Source organism: Doryrhamphus excisus, linkage group LG14, assembly GCF_037039965.1.
Source record: "Doryrhamphus excisus strain RoL-2023G ecotype Guam linkage group LG14, RoL_Dexc_Guam_v1.1, whole genome shotgun sequence".
Taxonomy (NCBI): Eukaryota; Metazoa; Chordata; class Actinopteri; order Syngnathiformes; family Syngnathidae; genus Doryrhamphus; species Doryrhamphus excisus.
In genome coordinates, this window is record NC_136370.1 from 18,976,303 (window position 1) to 18,995,121 (window position 18,819).

An 18,819-nucleotide genomic window follows, 5' to 3' on the forward strand; every position below is an offset into this window, starting at 1 on the left:
TTATATCGACGATGTTCCAACAGATCTCCGAATTGGAGAGCCAGAGGCAACATCTCTCTGAGGCGGTGGTCTCGCTCCGTGAGCGCGCTCAGGCCGACAGCGAGGCGAGGGTCCGGGAAGTGGAGGCAGAGAACCGCCTCCTACACCAGGGAATCACCGACACCAGCGCTCGCTTGGCTAGCTTGGAAATTCAACTGAAGGTTTCCCAAGAAGAGGAAGATCGGCTGAGGGACCGGGCGGGAAGATGCGATGACGTGGAGAGGGAGATGGCGCGGCTGGAGAGAAACCGTGACGCTCTCAACAGAGAGGTAATCGAATGCGCTTCATCGACAAAACGTACTTCCTGCTGACTCAAAGGTGCTCGTTGACGTCTTGGCACCCAGGTGGCATCTCTGCGTGCTTGCAGTGAGCGTTCGGAGTTTCTGGAGAAGCAGGTGTCTTCCTTGGAGCAGGAGTTGCACAGACTGCAACGGGAGGCAGCGGACGCCCAGCAAGGGCTTCAGCAACTGAAGGCAGACAGACAAGGACCAGACAACGGCGTCCTCACCAAGGAGAACCTGGATCTCCGCTGCACTCTGGAAAACCTGCGTTCCTCTTCGGCTCTCCTGGCGAAGCAACAGGAGGAAAATCGTGAGGTGCAGAAAAAACTGCAAGAGCTGCAGAGCAGGTTCGAGGAGGTCGGAGTGGAGTTGCAAGGAGAGAGGAAGAGAGCGGAGAGACTGGAAGCAAATGTTGCCACACTTCACCAGGAGAAGCATCACTTGGAGGTCCATGTCGAAACGTTTAAAGAGGAGAGAGAAGAACTCCAGAGAGAAAAGCAGGGAGCCTCGAGTAGGCTGGAGGAGCTGAGGAAGGAAATAGAGGAGCTCAGTCAGGAGCGGAGGAGGAGAAAGGAGGGCGACGCGGAGAGGAGGAAGCTTCAACTGGATCTGGATGAGTCTGAGAAGAGTAGGAAGCACCTGGAGAAGGAGAGCTGGAGGATCAGACTGCTCCTGGACAACAAGGAGACGGAGCTGGAAGAGAAAGCCGCTCAATTGGCTGTGGTCCAGAAGGAGGTCCAGGCTCTGAGCAAAGAAGTCGATAGGCTGAAGGAGGTGGCAGTCAAGGCCAAGGAGCTGGAAAGGGAACACAAGGAGCTGCAGAAGCAAGCGACCATTGACAAGAGAACTTTGGCTACACTGAGAGAGGTAAGGAGGACAAAGCTTTGGTGGTCCTGGTAGCTTCATCCAGCTGAGCTCTTCAACTCTCACTGGACAGTGAGAATCAATGAATTAAGTAATATTTAAGGGCTGCACGGTGGTCGAGTGGTTAGCATGCAGGCCTCGCAGCTAGGAGACCCGCGTTCAATTCCACCCTCTGCCATCTCTGTGTGGAGTTTGCGCGTTCTCGTTCCCGTGCATGCGTGGGTTTTCTCCGGGTACTCCGGTTTCCTCCCACATTCCAAAAACATGCTAGGTTAATTAGCCACTCCAAATTGTCCATAGGTATGAATGTGAGTGTGAATGGTTGTTTGTCTATATGTGCCCTGTGATTGGCTGGCCACCAGTCCAGGGTGTACCCCGCCTCTCGCCCGAAGACAGCTGGGATAAGCTCCAGCATACCCGAAACCTTAGTGAGGATAAGCGGTAGAAAATGAATGAATTATTCCAACAGTAAAATATGGTGGTGGTAGTGTGATGGTCTGGGACTGTTTTGCTGCATCAGGACCTGGAAGACTCACTGTGATAAATGGAACCATGAATTATTGTGAATATGCAAATATGGGCTGCATGGCGTACGAGTGGTTAGCGCTCAGACCTCACAGCTAGGAGACCCGGGTTCAATTCCACCCTCGTCCATCTCTGTGTGGAGTTTGCGCGTTCTCCCTGTGCATGCGTGGGTTTTCTCCGGGTACTTCCAAAAACAAGGTTCTCACCCAAAGACAGCTGGTGACGACCCTCGTGAGGATAAGCGGTAGAAAATGAGTGAACATGATTCCAACAGTAAAATATGGTGGTGGTAGTGTGATGGTCTGGGACTGTTTTGCTGCATCAGGACCTGGAAGACTCACTGTGATAATTGGAACCATGAATTATTGTTAATATGCAAATATGGGCTGCACGGCAGACGAGTAGTTAGCGCGCAGACCTCACAGCTAGGAGACCTGAGTTCAATTCCACCTTCTGCCATCTCTGTGTGAAGTTTGCATGTTCTCCCCGTGCATGCGTGGGTTTTCTCCGGGTACTCCGGTTTCCTCCCACATTCCAAAAAACATGCTAGGTTAATTATCCACTCCAAATTGTCCATAGGTATGAATGTGAGTGTGAATGGTTGTTTGTCTATATGTGCCCTGTGATTGGCTGGCCACCAGTCCAGGGTGTACCCCGCCTCTCGCTCCAAGACAGCTGGGATAGGCTCCAGCATATCTGTGACCCTAACAAGGATAAGCGGTATAGAAATGATAATTGTAGTTACGTATCATTGATCTTCTCATGTGTAGGAGTTGGTGTCTGAGAAACTGAGCGTCCAGCAGAACAGCGTTGAGTTAGAGAGACTCCGTGACGAACTGGAGAAGGTTGGACTGAACCGAGAAAGACTTTTGCAGCAGGAGCTCACTCAGGAGGACAGGTACGGTACCTTTTTAAATGACGCAATACACGACCAAGTCCTTGTTAACCCTTCGATGCACGAGTGACTGGACCCTACACTCTTCCATAAGTGGCTCAAAAATCACCCATACTAGAATCAATGCCTTTTTATGACAATGTTGCCATTTTGGTTAGGAATAATCACTTGTATGATATTTACTATTATATTTAGGACCACACAAGAATCATTTCATGTTAGAAACATCTTCATTTTTCACTTTTTTACATCTTTGAAAAAGAAAATGACCCCGTACAACAATAGAAAATGTGAGGATCCATTGTGTGTTGCATAAAGGGAAGTTAAAAATGTGAATGGCATGATATCAAAAATATGTTTTTTGAGGAATACCTGGAATATGAAATGATAACAATTTTTCATTACGAAGATATTTCAAGAAAACAACCTGACCGGGTCATTTTTGACCCACTTATGGAAGGTTGGGGTAGTAACACAAAAACTAAAATTTTTTAAAATGTATAAAAATAAGTTAAAAATGTGAATGACATGATATCAAAAATATGTTTTTTGAGGAATACCTGGAATATGAAATGATAACAATTTTTCATTACGAAGATATTTCAAGAAAACAACCTGACCGGGTCATTTTTGACCCACTTATGGAAGGTTGGGGTAGTAACACAAAAACTAAAATTTCTTAAAATGTATAATAATAAGTTAAAAATGTGAATGGCATGATATCAAAAACATGTTTTTTGAGGAATACCTGGAATATTAAATGATAAAAATGTTCATTACAAAGATATTTCAAGAAAACAACCTGACCGGGTCATTTTTGACCCACTTATGGAAGGTTGGGGTAGTAACACAAAAACTACAATTTCTTAAAATGTATAAAAGTTAAGTTAAAAATGTGAATGGCATGATATCAAAAACATGTTTTTTGAGGAATACCTGGAATATGAAATGATAAAAAAAAATTTCATTACAAAGATATTTCAAGAAAACAACCTGACCGGGTCATTTTTGACCCACTTATGGAAGGTTGGGGTAGTAACACAAAAACTACAATTTCTTAAAATGTATAAAAGATAAGTTTAAAATATGAATGGCATGATATCAAAAACTTTTTTTTAGGAATACCTGGAATATGAAATGATATAAAATTTTCATTACAAAGATATTTCAAGAAAACAACCTGACCGGGTCATTTTTGACCCACTTATGGAAGGTTGGGGTAGTAACACAAAAACAAAAAAATCTTAAAATGTATAATGTTATGTAATGTAAATGTAATGTTAAAAGCCAAATTAAATAGGTGCGTCTTGAGCCTATTTTTAAAAATAAAAATATCACAGTTGTATTGCTCTGATAATGATAATAATAAGAATAATGGTGTGTCTGTGTGTGTGTGTGTGTCAGCAAGTACAAGCTGCTTGAATCCCGACTGGAGGAAACGGTCCAACAGGCGCTGAAGATGAAAGATGAGAAGATATCCGGTCTGGAAAAAAAACTGGAAGAGATTAACGCACACAACAAAACGCTACGGGCAGAGCGAGCTGCTGTAAGTGAAACGTTCCGTTTCCTGTGGGTGTTTATTCATTGACTAGTAACTTCATTTATTATATGAATGTTCATATTTCATGTCCACTTGATATAAGAGGAAGGTTTAAGGGGGTTAGGTGTCAAAATATGATCTCATGAAATGAATGAGTATGTTCTACTTTAGGTTGTCCATCAAGGAGAAAAGCTCAACATGCAAGGGTTCTCCAGAGGAGATGAGCGACGAGATTCGGCCACGACTGAGCTGCTCCATATCAAAGATCATCTGATTGACGTAGAAAAGAGTGTAGGTTATTTTTTAAATTTTATTATTATTTTTTTTTTATTATTATTGAGCCCATCATTGCAAGGCATGATTGCTGAATGAATGTTCCAGTTGCCTTCGGGTGCCCAAGTTAAAACGACCACTCATGCATTTGTTCTGCCATCTACTACTAGACCAGTGATTCCCAAAGTGTGGGCCGCGCCCCCCTGGCGGGCTGTGGTGGTACTGCAGGTGGGCCATGAGAGGTCATTAAAAATATGATTAATTTTTGCTAATATTTTTTAAATTATTATTGTAAAATATTTATTGCACGATTACAAAAAATAATATATATATATATATTTAAGTAATATGGCCTATTAAGTGTTATTGACCTGTCACAATATTTTAGGAACCTTTTATAGTTTATGATTGGAACGTAGCTCTCTGGTCATCATGCAGTCTTGAATACATACTTTTATCATTATTATTATTATTACTATTAGAATAGTATTGTTAATAATAATAATTATAATATGTGGGAGGAAACCGGAGTACCCGGAGAAAACCCACGCATGCACGGGGAGAACATGCAAACTCCACACAGAGATGGCCGAGGGTGGAATTGAACCCTGGTCTCCTAGCTGTGAGGTCTGCGTTCTAACCACTTGTCAGCCTTGCAGCCCATATTTGCATATTCACAATAATTCATGGTTCCATTTATCACAGTGAGTCTTCCAGGTCCTGATGCAGCAAAACAGTCCCAGACCATCACACTACCACCACCATATTTTACTGTTGGAATAATGTCCATTCATTTTCTACCGCTTATCCTCACGAGGGTCATCACCAGCTGTATTCGGGCGATGTGACCAGCCAATCCCAGGGCACATATAGACAAACAACCATTCACACTCACATTCATACCTATGGACAATTTGGAGTGGCTAATTAACCTAGCATGTTTTTGGAATGTGGGAGGAAACCGGAGTACCCGGAGAAAACCCACGCATGCACGGGGAGAACATGCAAATAGGCATTTTTGCATTTTATCAGAAATATTATGACGATGTTGCGTCTTTCATAATTGCTAACGTTGCCACTGTTATCGATAGAACGCCTCGCTTCAGACTCAGAGCCGTTTGTTAAAGGAACAGCTGAAACAACTGGAGAACCAGAACACCTCACTGAACAGTCAGATGGCAACGCTGCAGCGGCACACTGCCACTCTGCAGGAGCAGAATACGTCTCTACATACTCAGACAGCCAAACTTCAGGTATACACGTTCTTACTAATCATAACACTTCCTGTTTCTGGATTGGACTATCTCTCATTGAATGGATGTTGTTGCTTCCTAGGTGGAAAACTCCACGCTGTCCTCCCAGAGTGCGTCTCTCATGGCCCAAAATGCCGTGCTGCAGGGCCAAGTCAGCGCCTTAGAGACCGAGGTGGAGTCGTGGCAGAGACAGCGTGAGGAGGCCTGGCGAGGGCGAGAAAGTGTTCTCGATGACCATGAGCGCCTGCTGAGCGTCCACGAGAGGCAGGCGCAGGAGTATGAGCACCTGATCGGTCAACACACCGCTCTGAAAGTCAAGCAGAGGGCGCTAGAGACCGAACACAGAGCAACACACAACAAGTAAGATGGGAAATGTACTAGTCGGTAATAAGTACGCATTTGCAGTTGAATGCCACGTTTCTCCTTATGGTGCCGCTAAGCTAGCGTAGAAAGGTAGGCATCAAACGCAGCCATGTGGAGTACCAGTGGAAGTACTAATTTGGGTACGGTGTAGCACCAGTGATGATTTGAATATTTAATTTTAATCTGGGGCTTTCTGCAGGTATTGCACTTTGTTACAGCAGAAGGAGAAATGGGAGGAGCTAGAAGGACGCGGTCAGAAGGAGAGAGAGGAGCTCAACCTCGAGCACCAGAAGAATCGACTCCTGCAGCAAGAGAACCTTCAGCTGAAAGCGGACGTGGATAGGTATAGAAATATTCACGCTTATACTCAGGGGGGTGCTGGAGCCTATCCCAGCTGTCTTCGGGGCGAGAGGCGGGGTACACCCTGGACTGGTGGCCAGCCAATCACAGCGCACATATAGACAAACAACCATTCACACTCACATTCATACCTATGGACAATTTGGAGTGGCTAATTAACCTAGCATGTTATTGGAATGTGGGAGGAAACCGGAGTACCCGGAGAAAACCCACACAGAGATGGCCGAGGGTGGAATTGAACTTGAGTCTCCTAGCTGTGAGGCCTGTGAGCTAATCACTCAATCCACCGTGCAGCCCATATTTGCAAACAGTTTAACAATAATTCATGGTTCCATTTATCACAGTGAGTCTTCCAGGTCCTGATGCAGCAAAACAGTCCCAGACCATCACACTACCACCACCATATTTTACTGTTGGAATAATGTTCATTCATTTTCTACCGCTTATCCTCACAAGGGTGGCGAGCGGTGCTGGAGCCTATCCCAGCTGTCTTCTTGGGGCGAGAGGCGGGGTACACCCTGGACTGGTGGCCAGCCAATCACAGGGCACATATAGACAAACAACCATTCACACTCACATTCATACCTATGGACAATTTGGAGTGGCTAATTAACCTAGCATGTTTTTGGAATGTGGGAGGAAACCGGAGTACCCGGAGAAAACCCACGCATGCACGGGGAGAACATGCAAACTCCACACACAGATGGCCGAGGGTGGAATTGAACACGGCGTGCAATTTTTTACTATCCATACTAATTTGAGGTGACTCTAAATCAGGGGTGGGCAAACTCGGGCCCGGGGGCCACATGCGGCCCACCAAGCGCTTGAATCCGGCCCGCCAGTAAAAGCGCCATGCTCACCATTCCAATTCGTGGCAGCAACTGAAAAAGAAACCAAAAACAATGGCATTAGAAAGAAACAAAGCAACACTTTTATTTGTTACTTTACTTTATTTGCCTTTTATTTAACCTGCAAATGTGTCAAACCCTGTATCTCTATTGTCTGATTCCCCTTCAACGTTTAGGCTATCACACAGCCAATCCCAGCAGTCGGAGCAGTCGGACAAGCTCCAGCAGCGGGTGAACGAACTGAAGGGCTCCTTAAGCTCGGCTCAGCTGGAAGCAAGTCGCTGGATGGCCCAATACGACGGCCTCATGGAGAAGCACCAGGGCTTGGACATCACCATGACAAAACTAGACAACCACTGTGAGGTAACAAACCTGCGGTACTCGTTCCGAGATGTACCTGAGATCTAACACCTGTACGCTTGCGTGTCGGTTCAGCTGCTGAGTCGTCTGAAAGGGAACCTTGAAGAAGAAAACCATCACCTCCTGAGTCAGATCAACCTTCTCGGTCAGCAGAACCACACCCTGCTGGAGAGAAGCATGGAGAGCAAAGAGCTCTACCACCAGGAACAGAAGCTCTACATGTAAGGTCCACCATCTGGCGTATCCATCAGACGTTGTGAAGACGCAAACCAAAATGTGATTCTTGCTCATCTTTTATTCCGGTAGTGATAAGCTGAACGCTCTTCGTCGTCAGAAGGAGAAACTAGAGGAGAAGATCATGGATCAGTACAAGTTCTATGACCCCACACCGAAGAAGTTAGTATCCACTATGCTCGTTTTACCTTGTCTCCAATTTTCCACTCTATTTCCTGTGTTGATTTTTGATTCAGGATAAGCGGTAGAAAATGAATGAACATTATTCCAACAGTAAAATATGGTGGTGGTAGTGTGATGGTCTGGGACTGTTTTGCTGCATCAGGACCTGGAAGACTCACTGTGATGAATGGAACCATGAATTATTGTTAAACTGTTCACAAATATGGGCTGCATGGCGGACGAGTGGTTAGCGTGCAGACCTCATAGCTAGGAGACCAGGGTTCAATTCCACCCTCGGCCATCTCTGTGGGGAGTTTGCATGTTCTCCCTGTGCATGCGTGGGTTTTCTCCGGGTACTCCGGTTTCCTCCCACATTCCAAAAACATGCTAGGTTACTTAGCCACTCCAAATTGTCCATAGGTATGAATGTGAGTGTGAATGGTTGTTTGTCTTTTTGTGCCCTGTGATTGGCTGGCCACCAGTCCAGGGTGTACCTCGCCTCTCGCCCCAAGACAACTGGTGACGACCCTCGTGAGGATAAGCGGTAGAAAATGAATGGACGTGATTCCAACAGTAAAATATGGTGGTGGTAGTGTGATGGTCTGGGACTGTTTTGCTGCATCAGGACCTGGAAGACTCACTGGGATAAATGGAACAATGAATTATTGTGAATATGCAAATATGGGCTGCACGGCGTACGAGTGGTTAGCGCTCAGACCTCACAGCTAGGAGACCCGGGTTCAATTCCACCCTTGTCCATCTCTGTGTGGAGTTTGCATGTTCTCCCTGTGCATGCGTGGGTTTTCTCCGGGTACTCCGGTTTCCTCCCACATTCCAAAAACATGCTAGGTTAATTAGCCACTCCAAATTGTCCATAGGTATGAATGTGAGTGTGAATGGTTGTTTGTCTGTATGTGCCCTGTGATTGGCTGGCAACCAGTCCAGTGTGTACCTCGCCTCTTGACCCAAGACAGCTGGTGACGACCCTCGTGAGGATAAGCGGTAGAAAATGAATGAACATTATTCCAACAGTAAAATATGGTGGTGGTAGTGTGGATGGTCTGGGACCGTTTTGCTGCATCAGGGCCTGGAAGACTCACTGTGATAAATGGAACCATGAATTATTGTTAAACTGTTCACAAATATGGGCTGCATGGCGGTTGAGTGGTTAGCACGCAGACCTCACAGCGAGGAGACCAGGGTTCAATTCCACCCTCAGCCATCTCTGTATGGAGTTTGCATGTTCTCCCTGTGCATGCATGGGTTTTCTTCGGGTATTCCGGAGAATAAAAATTTTCAGACATAGTTTGAAATCGTGATTAATCATGATTAATTAATTATTACCAGCTGTGATGAACATGATTTAAAATGTGTCACCCTTTTGCGTGGTGTCAGGAAGAGCCAGTGGTCGGGAGCCAAAGCTTTGGCTAAACTCATCAAACCAAGAAAGGACGGCAGCAGGGAACGAGGCGGCGACCGAGACAAGGAAGGCACCAAAGACCGAGAGCGAGCCAAGAGCGCCCCGGATATCCCCCTGCCTGCGCCCCCGCCTCTGCTCCCCCCAGAAACCCCGCCCCCACCTCCCCAGAGGACAGGAAGTGACTCCCAGGACAACGGCCACGCCCACAGTAAACATAGCAACCACTGCGCCAGTCCCGGCCCGTTCCCTATCCCGAGTCCAGTGTTGACGCCCATCAGCCGAGGTAGAGGTACACACGTTATAATACAGTAGTATTACTCGTAGTATATACTAGGGAACACTACATTACATTTCATCACATATACAATACTTTTAACTCATTTATTTTCATGAACTCACTCTTGTTTTATGATTTTTCTCTACCTTTCTCCATCTCTCTCTCTCTCTCTCTCTCTCTCCATGTTTCCACCCCTTAGCTCCGCCTGCCCAGAAACGTTTCTGTTTTCTTCGCAGTAAAAGTCAAGACAAACTCCTCCCATCTATTTCCCCTCCCTCCGATTCCGCCTCCCGCCCTTCCCTTTCTCTCAGCAGACGACTCCGATTTTGGTCATCCGCTGACATCACAGCTGACATCATCACTAGCCCGTCTGTCTCCGCCAATGGAGTCTTATAATACCATCCTCTTCCTCCTCATGTTTAGAACTGTAGTTATCATCATCATCATCACGTCTCATCCACATTTAGTGCATCTTACAAACATTAGCAGAATACACACACACATTTCCTCCAGCCAACAAATCAAAGTACTCACAAAAAAGGCAGAAATACGAGTAAGTGTGTGTGTGTGTGTGTGTGTGCATGTGCGATACAATGAGCCCACGCCACCTTTGTCACAGCACAGCAAACCTGCCTGCACGCCTTCCCCTTTAAGTGTATTTATGCCTATAAATATTGTTTGTTTGCGTATATTCGTTCATGTTTGATGATTTGCCACACCAATTAGAGTGGAATCGAACCGGGCACTTTTGCTTCCCCCAGAGGCTTGCTGCAGCAATCCGTCTCGGATGAAGTCGCTGCGACGAGACGTTACCACAGCAACTGCTTATTGCGTATTACCTGTCGGCGCTTGGCTACGCTGGTCTCGTCTTGTTAGCTGTGAAGAAACACAAACATCACCAATCAAGAGCTTTAAAAAAAAATGTTGTTTTTAATTATAACTTATGATAACTTATGATATAATAATTCTGCGGGGTGCAGAAAATCTTAAGAAAAACATCTTTATTTAAGTGAAAAATAGATCAAGCATCAAACCGAGTTAATAGCTAGGGCTAGTTAGCATTCTCAATGCTACGCTTGAACTAATCATGCCTACGATCACACACGCATCACAACATTTTCCTGGTTTTTTTTTTTTTGCCCCACTGTGCTTCCTGTTGTCGCTTGCGTCCTGTTTACAGTATTCCGCCGGCATATCGTAACACAAAACGTGTTATTTATCCTTTGGTGTGCAGGTTTGATCGACAGAGGACGAGGGCCGTGCCGCGGCAGCGCGGCTGCAGACAGCAGCGTCCTTGGCAACGACGGACACGGTGATTATTCATCTTCTGTCATTCCATTCTTCATGTCAAAATTGTTAGTATAAATATTTGATGCAAGGCTGCACGGTGGTCGAGTGGTTAGCGTGCAGGTCTCACAGCTAGGAGACCCGAGTTAAATTCCACACTCGGCCATCTCTGTGTAGAGTTTGCATGTTCTCCCCGTCCGGGTACTCCGGTTTCCTCCCACATTCCAAAAACATGCTAGGTTAATTAGCGACTCCAAATTGTCCATAGGTATGAATGTGAGTGTGAATGGTTGTTTGTCTATATGTGCCCTGTGATTGGCTGGCCACCAGTCCAGGGTGTACCCCGCCTCTCGCCCAAAGACAGCTGGGATAGGCTCCAGCACCCCCGCAACCCTTGTGAGGATAAGCGGTAGAAAATGAATGAACATTATTCCAACAGTAAAATATGGTGGTGGTAGTGTGATGGTCTGGGACTGTTTTGCTGCATCAGGGCCTGGAAGACTCACTGTAATGAATGGAACCATGAATTATTGTTAATATGCAAATATGGGCTGGTTGAGTGGACGAGTGGTTAGCGCGCAGACCTCACAGCTACGAGACCAGGGTTCAATTCCACCCTTGGCCATCTTTGTGTGGAGTTTGCATGTTCTCCCCGTGCATGCGTGGGTTTTCTCCGGGTACTCCGGTTTCCTCCCACATTCCAAAAACATGCTAGGTTAATTAGCCACTCCAAATTGTCCATAGCTATGAATGTGAGTGTGAATGGTTGTTTGTCTATATGTGCCCTGGGATTGGCTGGCCACCAGTCCAGGGTGTACCCCACCTCTCGCCCGAAGACAGCTGGGATAGGCTCCAGCACCCCTGCGACCCTCGTGAGGAAAAGCGGTAGAAAATGAATGAATGTCAGCCATTGGATAATGTTGACATAATGCATATATTTTCAAGTACTACATCAGGAAAGTATTTGGACAAGACCTAGCAAACAATATCTGTATTTGTTCATCCCATATAAGCATGCTTGTGTATTTGAGATTGGACTTTAGTCATTATAAGTGTAACACTTTGTGTGTGTGTGTGTGTGTGTTTTAGGCCTATCTCAAACCCACAAAGCTCTGAGTTCCACCCCGAGCCATCAGTCATCGTCATTGGCCCTAAGCAGCTCCACTTCTCCACTGGAACAAGGCGCCGGCTGCAGACCGAGAGGTAATAATAATAATAATAATAATAACCAGGTCATTTCTGCTAACGGCACAAAAAATGGATGGATGCTCATTTCTGTGAAATTCCATGTGAATACTGAATACCGAAGGGGATTTTTAGGATGTAAAAAAGTGTTAAATTGCTGCTCTTTAGCATTCCTATAATAATAAATATAATAAAAGTATGACGCCGGACCTGAAATAGCATCAGTAGTAATGACCGTGCTTGCCAAATGTTATAGGAATGTTCTTTGACGACGACACGGATGCTGTGTTTGGCGCCCATGGTCACATGGGAGGTCGTCCGGGATCAGCTGTCAGTCACCGCACCTCCAGCTCAAACTCGCCTGTCAACTGCAAAGGTACCACTTTGGGAGGCTAACAGGGCGAGGCTACGTACTCCCACTAACCACTCACGCATGTACAAAGATGTTTAAGATTCATCTCAACCTTTTTCTCTTTTAGACGGATCAGACGCTCATCTCTGGTCGGGTAGTCTGTCCAGCGATGATGTCACAGGTCTAAGTCAATCACACCCGACCTTGTCACGTAGCGTGACCCTCCCGTACGACCACACACCCCAGCGCGCCCAGCCACAGCGTGGAGGAAGGAACAGCAACAGGCCTCGACCTTCATCTCCCGGAAGTGAAATGGTGACGTTGGAGGAGTTTCTACAAGAGAGCAACCTCAAGTCGCCGCAAATGGTGAGAAATATATGGAATATATTTGTATATGGAATATATTTCCGACACTGAAAATATAAAATATCCCAATGGTAAGTCGAAATAATGAGATAAAAAGTTGAAATTCTGAGGTAGAAAGTCGAAATTATGAGATAAAATGTTGAAATAACAAGATAAAAAGTTGAAATTACGATATAGAAAGTCATAATAATGAGATTAAAAGTCGAAATTCTGAGATGAAAAGTCAAAATTCTGAGATAGAAAGTCGAAATGATGAGATAGAAACTTGAAATTACTAGATAGAAAGTTGAAATTATGACATAAAAAGTCAAAATTATGAGATAGAAAGTCATAATAATGAGATAAATGTCAAGATTCTGAGATAGTCTAAATTCTGAGAAAGAAAGTCGAAATTCTGAGAGTCTAAATTCTGAGAAAGAAAGTCGAAATTATGGTATAAAAAGTTGAAATTACGAGATAAAAAGTCTAAATGATGAGATAGAAAGTCGAAATGATGAGATAGAAAGTCGAAATTATGACATAAAAAGTCGGAATTAGGATATAAAAAATTGAAATTATGAGATAGAAAATCATAATAATGAGATAAATGTCAAAATTCTGAGATAGAGTTGAAATTCTGAGAAAGAAAGTCGAAATTCTGAGAAAGAAAGTCGAAATTCTGAGAAAGTCGAAATTCTGAGAAAGAAAGTCGAAATTCTGAGAAAGTCGAAATTCTGAGAAAGTCGAAATTCTGAGAAAGTCGAAATTCTGAGAAAGTCGAAATTCTGAGAAAGTCGAAATTACGAGAAAGTCGAAATTACGAGATAGAAAGTCGAAATTACGAGATAGAAAGTCGAAATTACGAGATAGAAAGTCGAAATTCTGAGATAGAAAGTCGAAATAACGAGCTAAAAAGTAGAAATGATGAGATTTCGATTTACGATTGGGATAAAAAATTTTTGGGTGGCGGAAACGGGCTTCCATAGAAATACATGAATACGTTGTGACTTTAACAAAAACAAATGTTTTACTTTGCAATCAGTTTTCAGTCCACAGTCATTGAGAATGTATGAGACGTTCAGGTTCACTGTTAGCGCAACGACATATGGCTTTCAAGCCAGCAAACTTCATTTGCTGTCATGCCTATTTGTTTCCTTTTGACGCATCTAATCTGCTCCTGCCTGTAAATCAGTTCTTCCATTCCAATCATCCACGTGGCTGACCTCGCCTCAACATTCCACGTCTCCCTGAACACACCACCCATAATAATTCTCACTCATGGTCCCGTGGGGAACGAGTGGCCCTTGTAGTCTGCAGATGGGAATAAGATCTATTTGGAAAGGTTCAGTCCATGAGATTAGTGAACGGAATGAGCACCCCTGCATCAAAGGTTTTTTTCTTATTTTCCTCAGTGGTGTGCAAAGTCCAGCCCGGGGGCCGTTTAGGGCCATTTATTTAGGGCCCTGCAGATGACAACATTCATTCATTTTCTACCGCTTATCCTCACAAGGGTGCTGGAGCCTATCCCAGCTGTCTTTGGCTGACGGATACACCCTGGACTGGTGGCCAGCCAATCACAGGGCACATATAGACAAACAACCATTCACACTCACATTCATACCTATGGTCAATTTGGAGTGGCTAATTAACCTAGCATGTTTTTGGAATGTGGGAGGAAACCGGAGTACCCGTAGAAAACCCACGCATGCACGGGGAGAACATGCAAACTCCACACAGAGATGGCCGAGGATTGAATTGAACCCTGGTCTCCTATCTGTGAGGTCTGCGTGCGAACCACTGGTTCGCCGTGCAGCCCAGAGTTGTTTAATGATAACTAAAATAGAGTTGCAAATAATGCATAGTGGCGCAGTTAAAATAGCTGTCTTTCATTGTTTACTTTAAACTATCAGTACTTGTCTTGTATATGTGTTAAGTGGCTGTGTGATGAGTTTAGTGTTTTTGTTTTGTTTCTGTTAAATCCATATTTCTTTGAGTATGTCTGCTGGTAGGGGAAGCGGGTCACGCGGGTCACGCGGGTCAGCCGGAGGTAACGTGGTGGTGCCTGGCGGTTCCACTGATTTATTCCTTCTTATCTCAGGAGAAGAAGCGTCTGTTTTGGATGAAAAGTCTCGGTGTTTCTGCTTTCATGTCTTCATGATATCAGCCTGTGTGTCGTCTTTCTCTTGGGGCGGACGTCTTTTGAAAAACGTCTGGGTTCCGAAACCGCATCACGAAGGACGATGGCGGCCACACGAAAAGACTAACCAAAATGTAAATATGTTCTTTGTGTTCTTTGTTGTCATTTAGGTTTCAGTTGGAAGCAGAGAGGACTTAATGAAGGATTACTTCACCAGAAGTCCCGCCCCGTCGGGTCCCGCCGTCAGCGATCAGATCACCCCCACCAGCTACGTCACGCCCACCGTACACACATCGAACCAGAGGCCGGGCCAGAGTGTTAAGCCGTCCCCCCGACAGCCTGTTGGTCAATCTCCGGCCTCGGGTCGTCCGATTAGCCAAAGAACCAACCGCTCGCTTAGCAGGACGTTCAGCCTGGCGTCGGCTGATTTGCTGCGCTCCAACGGCCCGGACAGTTTTCGCGGAAATGGAGGATCCCCTAACCAATCGGATTTGATCATTCGACGCCAGGGAGGCGGGGCGATTGGAAGAGAGAGGCCTCTCTCCGCCCGTTTGGCCGGTTCAACCAATCAGCACGGAGACGGCGGCTTCCTGACTTCGCCCGTTCACCACTCGTCTTCGCTCGCCCTGCCGACCGAGAGACCCGGGGACAGAGACTGCGAGAGGGGGCGAACCCCTGTCGCTCATAATGGCCCCCCTTCGTCTTACCATCACCGTGGCGAGGTTGCCATGGTAACCCCGGTGAGGGCCGTGCCCGCTACCCAACTGGGTGACGCTTTGGAGCGGGTACAGGAAATACAAAATGGAGACGGCGAGCGGCCAGACTGTAGTTCCGTGGAACGGCCAAAAAGCACACCGGCGTCTCCCGACCCCAACAACGACCCCCAGACGGTGTGGTATGAATACGGCTGTGTCTGAATACCGCAGCCAATCAAATACCAGCCTTGTTCTCTGTACGTGGGAACCAAAGGTCTCGTACATCCGGCCTTCCCAGTTTTTCCGATGTGGTTCGTCTTTAACTGGAAGTCACCAAACCTGACTTTTGGGGTCCACAACAGAACTGGATACTGAAGCAGCCACCAAAGGATTATTACCGTGACAAGAGACTACTAGATACTGATCTCGGTATTAGTTTGCTTCGGGTAAAAACAACGCAATGGACTGAACCCAGGACCAAACTAGCAGACCGAGACCACCTTAGAGATGGGTGTAGGTTCCAACAGAACGCCAACTGCACCGACGCACCAGAATACCGATAGAATGTCACCAGATGTGATTGAAACTTGGTGATGGTTAGCAAAACCCGACCAAAACCTGAAGAAGCAGGAACTGGAGAAACCTGGAAAACGATTCCATTGTCCTGCGATCAAATGTAACCCGGAAGACCTCATGGGTACGTAACGTACACTTGACATACGCGGTCCAATCAAGGTACCGCGTATACTGATAATTTGGTCCGTTGAGGGATTGAAACCTTGGTGATGGTTAGCAAAACCCGACCAGGAACTGGAGAAACCTGGAAAACGATTCCATTGTCCTACGATCAAATGTAACCCGGAAGACCTCATGGGTACGTAACGTACACTTGACATACGCGGTCCAATCAAGGTGCCGCGTATACCGATTATTTGGTCCGTTGAGTCATTGAAACCTTGGTGATGGTTAGCAAAACCCGACCAAAACCTGAAGAAGCAGGAACTGGAGAAACCTGGTCAACGATTCCATTGTCCTGCGATCAAATGTAACCCGGAAGACCTCATGGGTACGTAACGTACACTTGACATACGCGGTCCAATCAAGGTACCGCGTATACAGATTATTTGGTCCGTTGAGGGATTGAAACCTTGGTGATGGTTAGCAAAACCCGACCAGGAACTGGAGAAACCTGGAAAACGATTCCATTGTCCTACGATCAAATGTAACCCGGAAGACCTCATGGGTACGGAACGTACACTTGACATACGCGGTCCAATCAAGGTACCGCGTATACCGATTATTTGGTCCGTTGAGTCATTGAAACCTTGGTGATGGTTAGCAAAACCCGACCAAAACCTGAAGAAGCAGGAACTGGAGAAACCTGGTCAACGATTCCATTGTCCTGCGATCAAATGTAACCCGGAAGACCTCATGGGTACGGAACGTACACTTGACATACGTGGTCCAATCGTGGTACCACGTATACCGATTATTTGGTCCGTTGATTCCAAGTAAGTGCGTACCAAGTATCATTTTTCCACCATTTTTGACTACAAACAAGAAGAAAAAACTGCGTTCCAGTCTTTACGTATGGAACCGGACCACCGAATTCGACGAGTCGCATCACAACTGAACTGGTCGTAAATGAACATTTGTCTCGAACAAACTCTTTGTTCTCGGAAAAACGAATAAGTCTTACCATGTAAGAACGGCAGACCAAACGACGGCGATTGGAAGGGTTTGAAACTGATGCAACTGATTGAACTCTCGGGTCTACTAGCTGTGAGGTCTGCGCGCTAACCACTCGAGCACCGTGCAGCCCCGGACATGTCCACACAAGCAAAAATACAAAAAGCACCTGTAAGTTTGTAAGTAAGATTGAAATACTAGTACTAAATACCTAATGGCAAAGCAATCCAAACTATACTTCTTGGTGGAAACAGGACTTGGGGTATTTGGATTTTGAAGTACACAGTGTATTCCTCTTTGAAGTATTCCATCTGACAAACAGCCAAAGTATCAATTGCTTAAGAACAACAAAAGATGGAAGTAGTCATCCAGATTCCGTGATAATGAAGCCGAGTGGCCGTACTGCCATCGGAATGCCGATGGAAAACCCGGGCAGCAGAGACCCCCAATGGATAAGCACTAGATAGAACAATGGCACGGGAACGTGGACTTGTTTACACTGGACTTGGAAAGATGCCCGGGAACCTTTCTTTCCGTCTTTTTCCACAAGCACATTTCTATATGCAACAACCTAAATTATTGGCACTGTATGTTGAGGAAAACTGGATTTGGGAGGGGGGGGGGGGTCATTTTTGGAAGGTTTGACTTACTATACCACTAACACAGTTGGCATGTAAATATTTAATATTTCTAGATTTTCATGCTTTAAAATTGTAGGAATAATTTACTTAGTTGATGAAACTGGATTTAAATTTTTTTTTTTTTGGGAGGGGGGGGGGTTAAATTTACTAGCTAGCTGAAAATGCATACCAAAAAAACAGTTGATCTGTAATGCGGTATAAAATAAAGACCTAAACAAGCTAATTCCACTGGAAAAGTTTAATATATGTAGATTTTGATGCAATAAATAAAATATTAGAAATAAGATTGACTTAGTTGATGACTTAGTTGATGACTTGATGATCACTAACCTGATTTTTTTTTTTATCGGCTTTCTTCCATCCGCGCTGAGGCAGACTGTGTCGGTGTGTTTGCTGATATAAGAAAATATATTAAATTCCCCAAGGCTATTTTTTTTTACCTCCTGAAATAACACTTGAATGTATCTGACATTATTGGCTGTCTGAGAGGAAAGTGTATTTGTGTATGTGTGTGTGTGTATTTCTTTGTCCACCCCCCCCCCTCCGAAGGATAAAACATCCTCAGATGAGAGAATTGAGAGCGGAACTCAATTTGCTGATTGGGCAAATGTAATGAGACTATTTTTTGTGGGGGGAAAGTGATGTTATGCTACAGTCGGAAAGCTTGTGATAATAAAGAAATGTACCAGCGGCTGCCTTTTCGAGTGTTGCGTGTGTGTGTGTGTGTGTGTGTGTGTGTGTGTGTGTGTAGCCAAGGTGTTTTCTACGCTAAGTTAGGGTGTTCTTCCAAGAAT

The 18,819-nt window shown here is 45.2% G+C and overlaps 1 protein-coding gene across 2 annotated transcripts in view; it reads left to right on the forward strand.

The window, feature by feature from the left end:
• Positions 1 to 17,441, forward strand: part of ccdc88c (coiled-coil and HOOK domain protein 88C) — a 39,318-nt gene extending 21,877 nt beyond the window's left edge. The window contains exons 15-31 of one of the 2 annotated variants that reach the window (XM_078795888.1): positions 24 to 308; positions 384 to 1,187; positions 2,480 to 2,607; positions 4,009 to 4,150; positions 4,316 to 4,435; positions 5,509 to 5,670; positions 5,753 to 6,030; positions 6,233 to 6,376; positions 7,418 to 7,604; positions 7,677 to 7,822; positions 7,908 to 7,997; positions 9,393 to 9,700; positions 10,929 to 11,006; positions 12,071 to 12,184; positions 12,423 to 12,542; positions 12,646 to 12,884; positions 15,171 to 17,441. In XM_078795888.1, the coding sequence (XP_078652014.1) occupies positions 24 to 308; positions 384 to 1,187; positions 2,480 to 2,607; positions 4,009 to 4,150; positions 4,316 to 4,435; positions 5,509 to 5,670; positions 5,753 to 6,030; positions 6,233 to 6,376; positions 7,418 to 7,604; positions 7,677 to 7,822; positions 7,908 to 7,997; positions 9,393 to 9,700; positions 10,929 to 11,006; positions 12,071 to 12,184; positions 12,423 to 12,542; positions 12,646 to 12,884; positions 15,171 to 15,917 (4,092 nt within the window). In that variant the 3' untranslated portion in view covers positions 15,918 to 17,441. Of the gene's footprint in view, positions 1 to 23; positions 309 to 383; positions 1,188 to 2,479; positions 2,608 to 4,008; positions 4,151 to 4,315; positions 4,436 to 5,508; positions 5,671 to 5,752; positions 6,031 to 6,232; positions 6,377 to 7,417; positions 7,605 to 7,676; positions 7,823 to 7,907; positions 7,998 to 9,392; positions 9,701 to 9,893; positions 10,887 to 10,928; positions 11,007 to 12,070; positions 12,185 to 12,422; positions 12,543 to 12,645; positions 12,885 to 15,170 lie in introns of those variants that run through there. The other variant, XM_078795889.1, reaches the window with a different exon arrangement.
• The last annotated feature ends 1,378 nt before the right edge of the window (positions 17,442 to 18,819 follow it).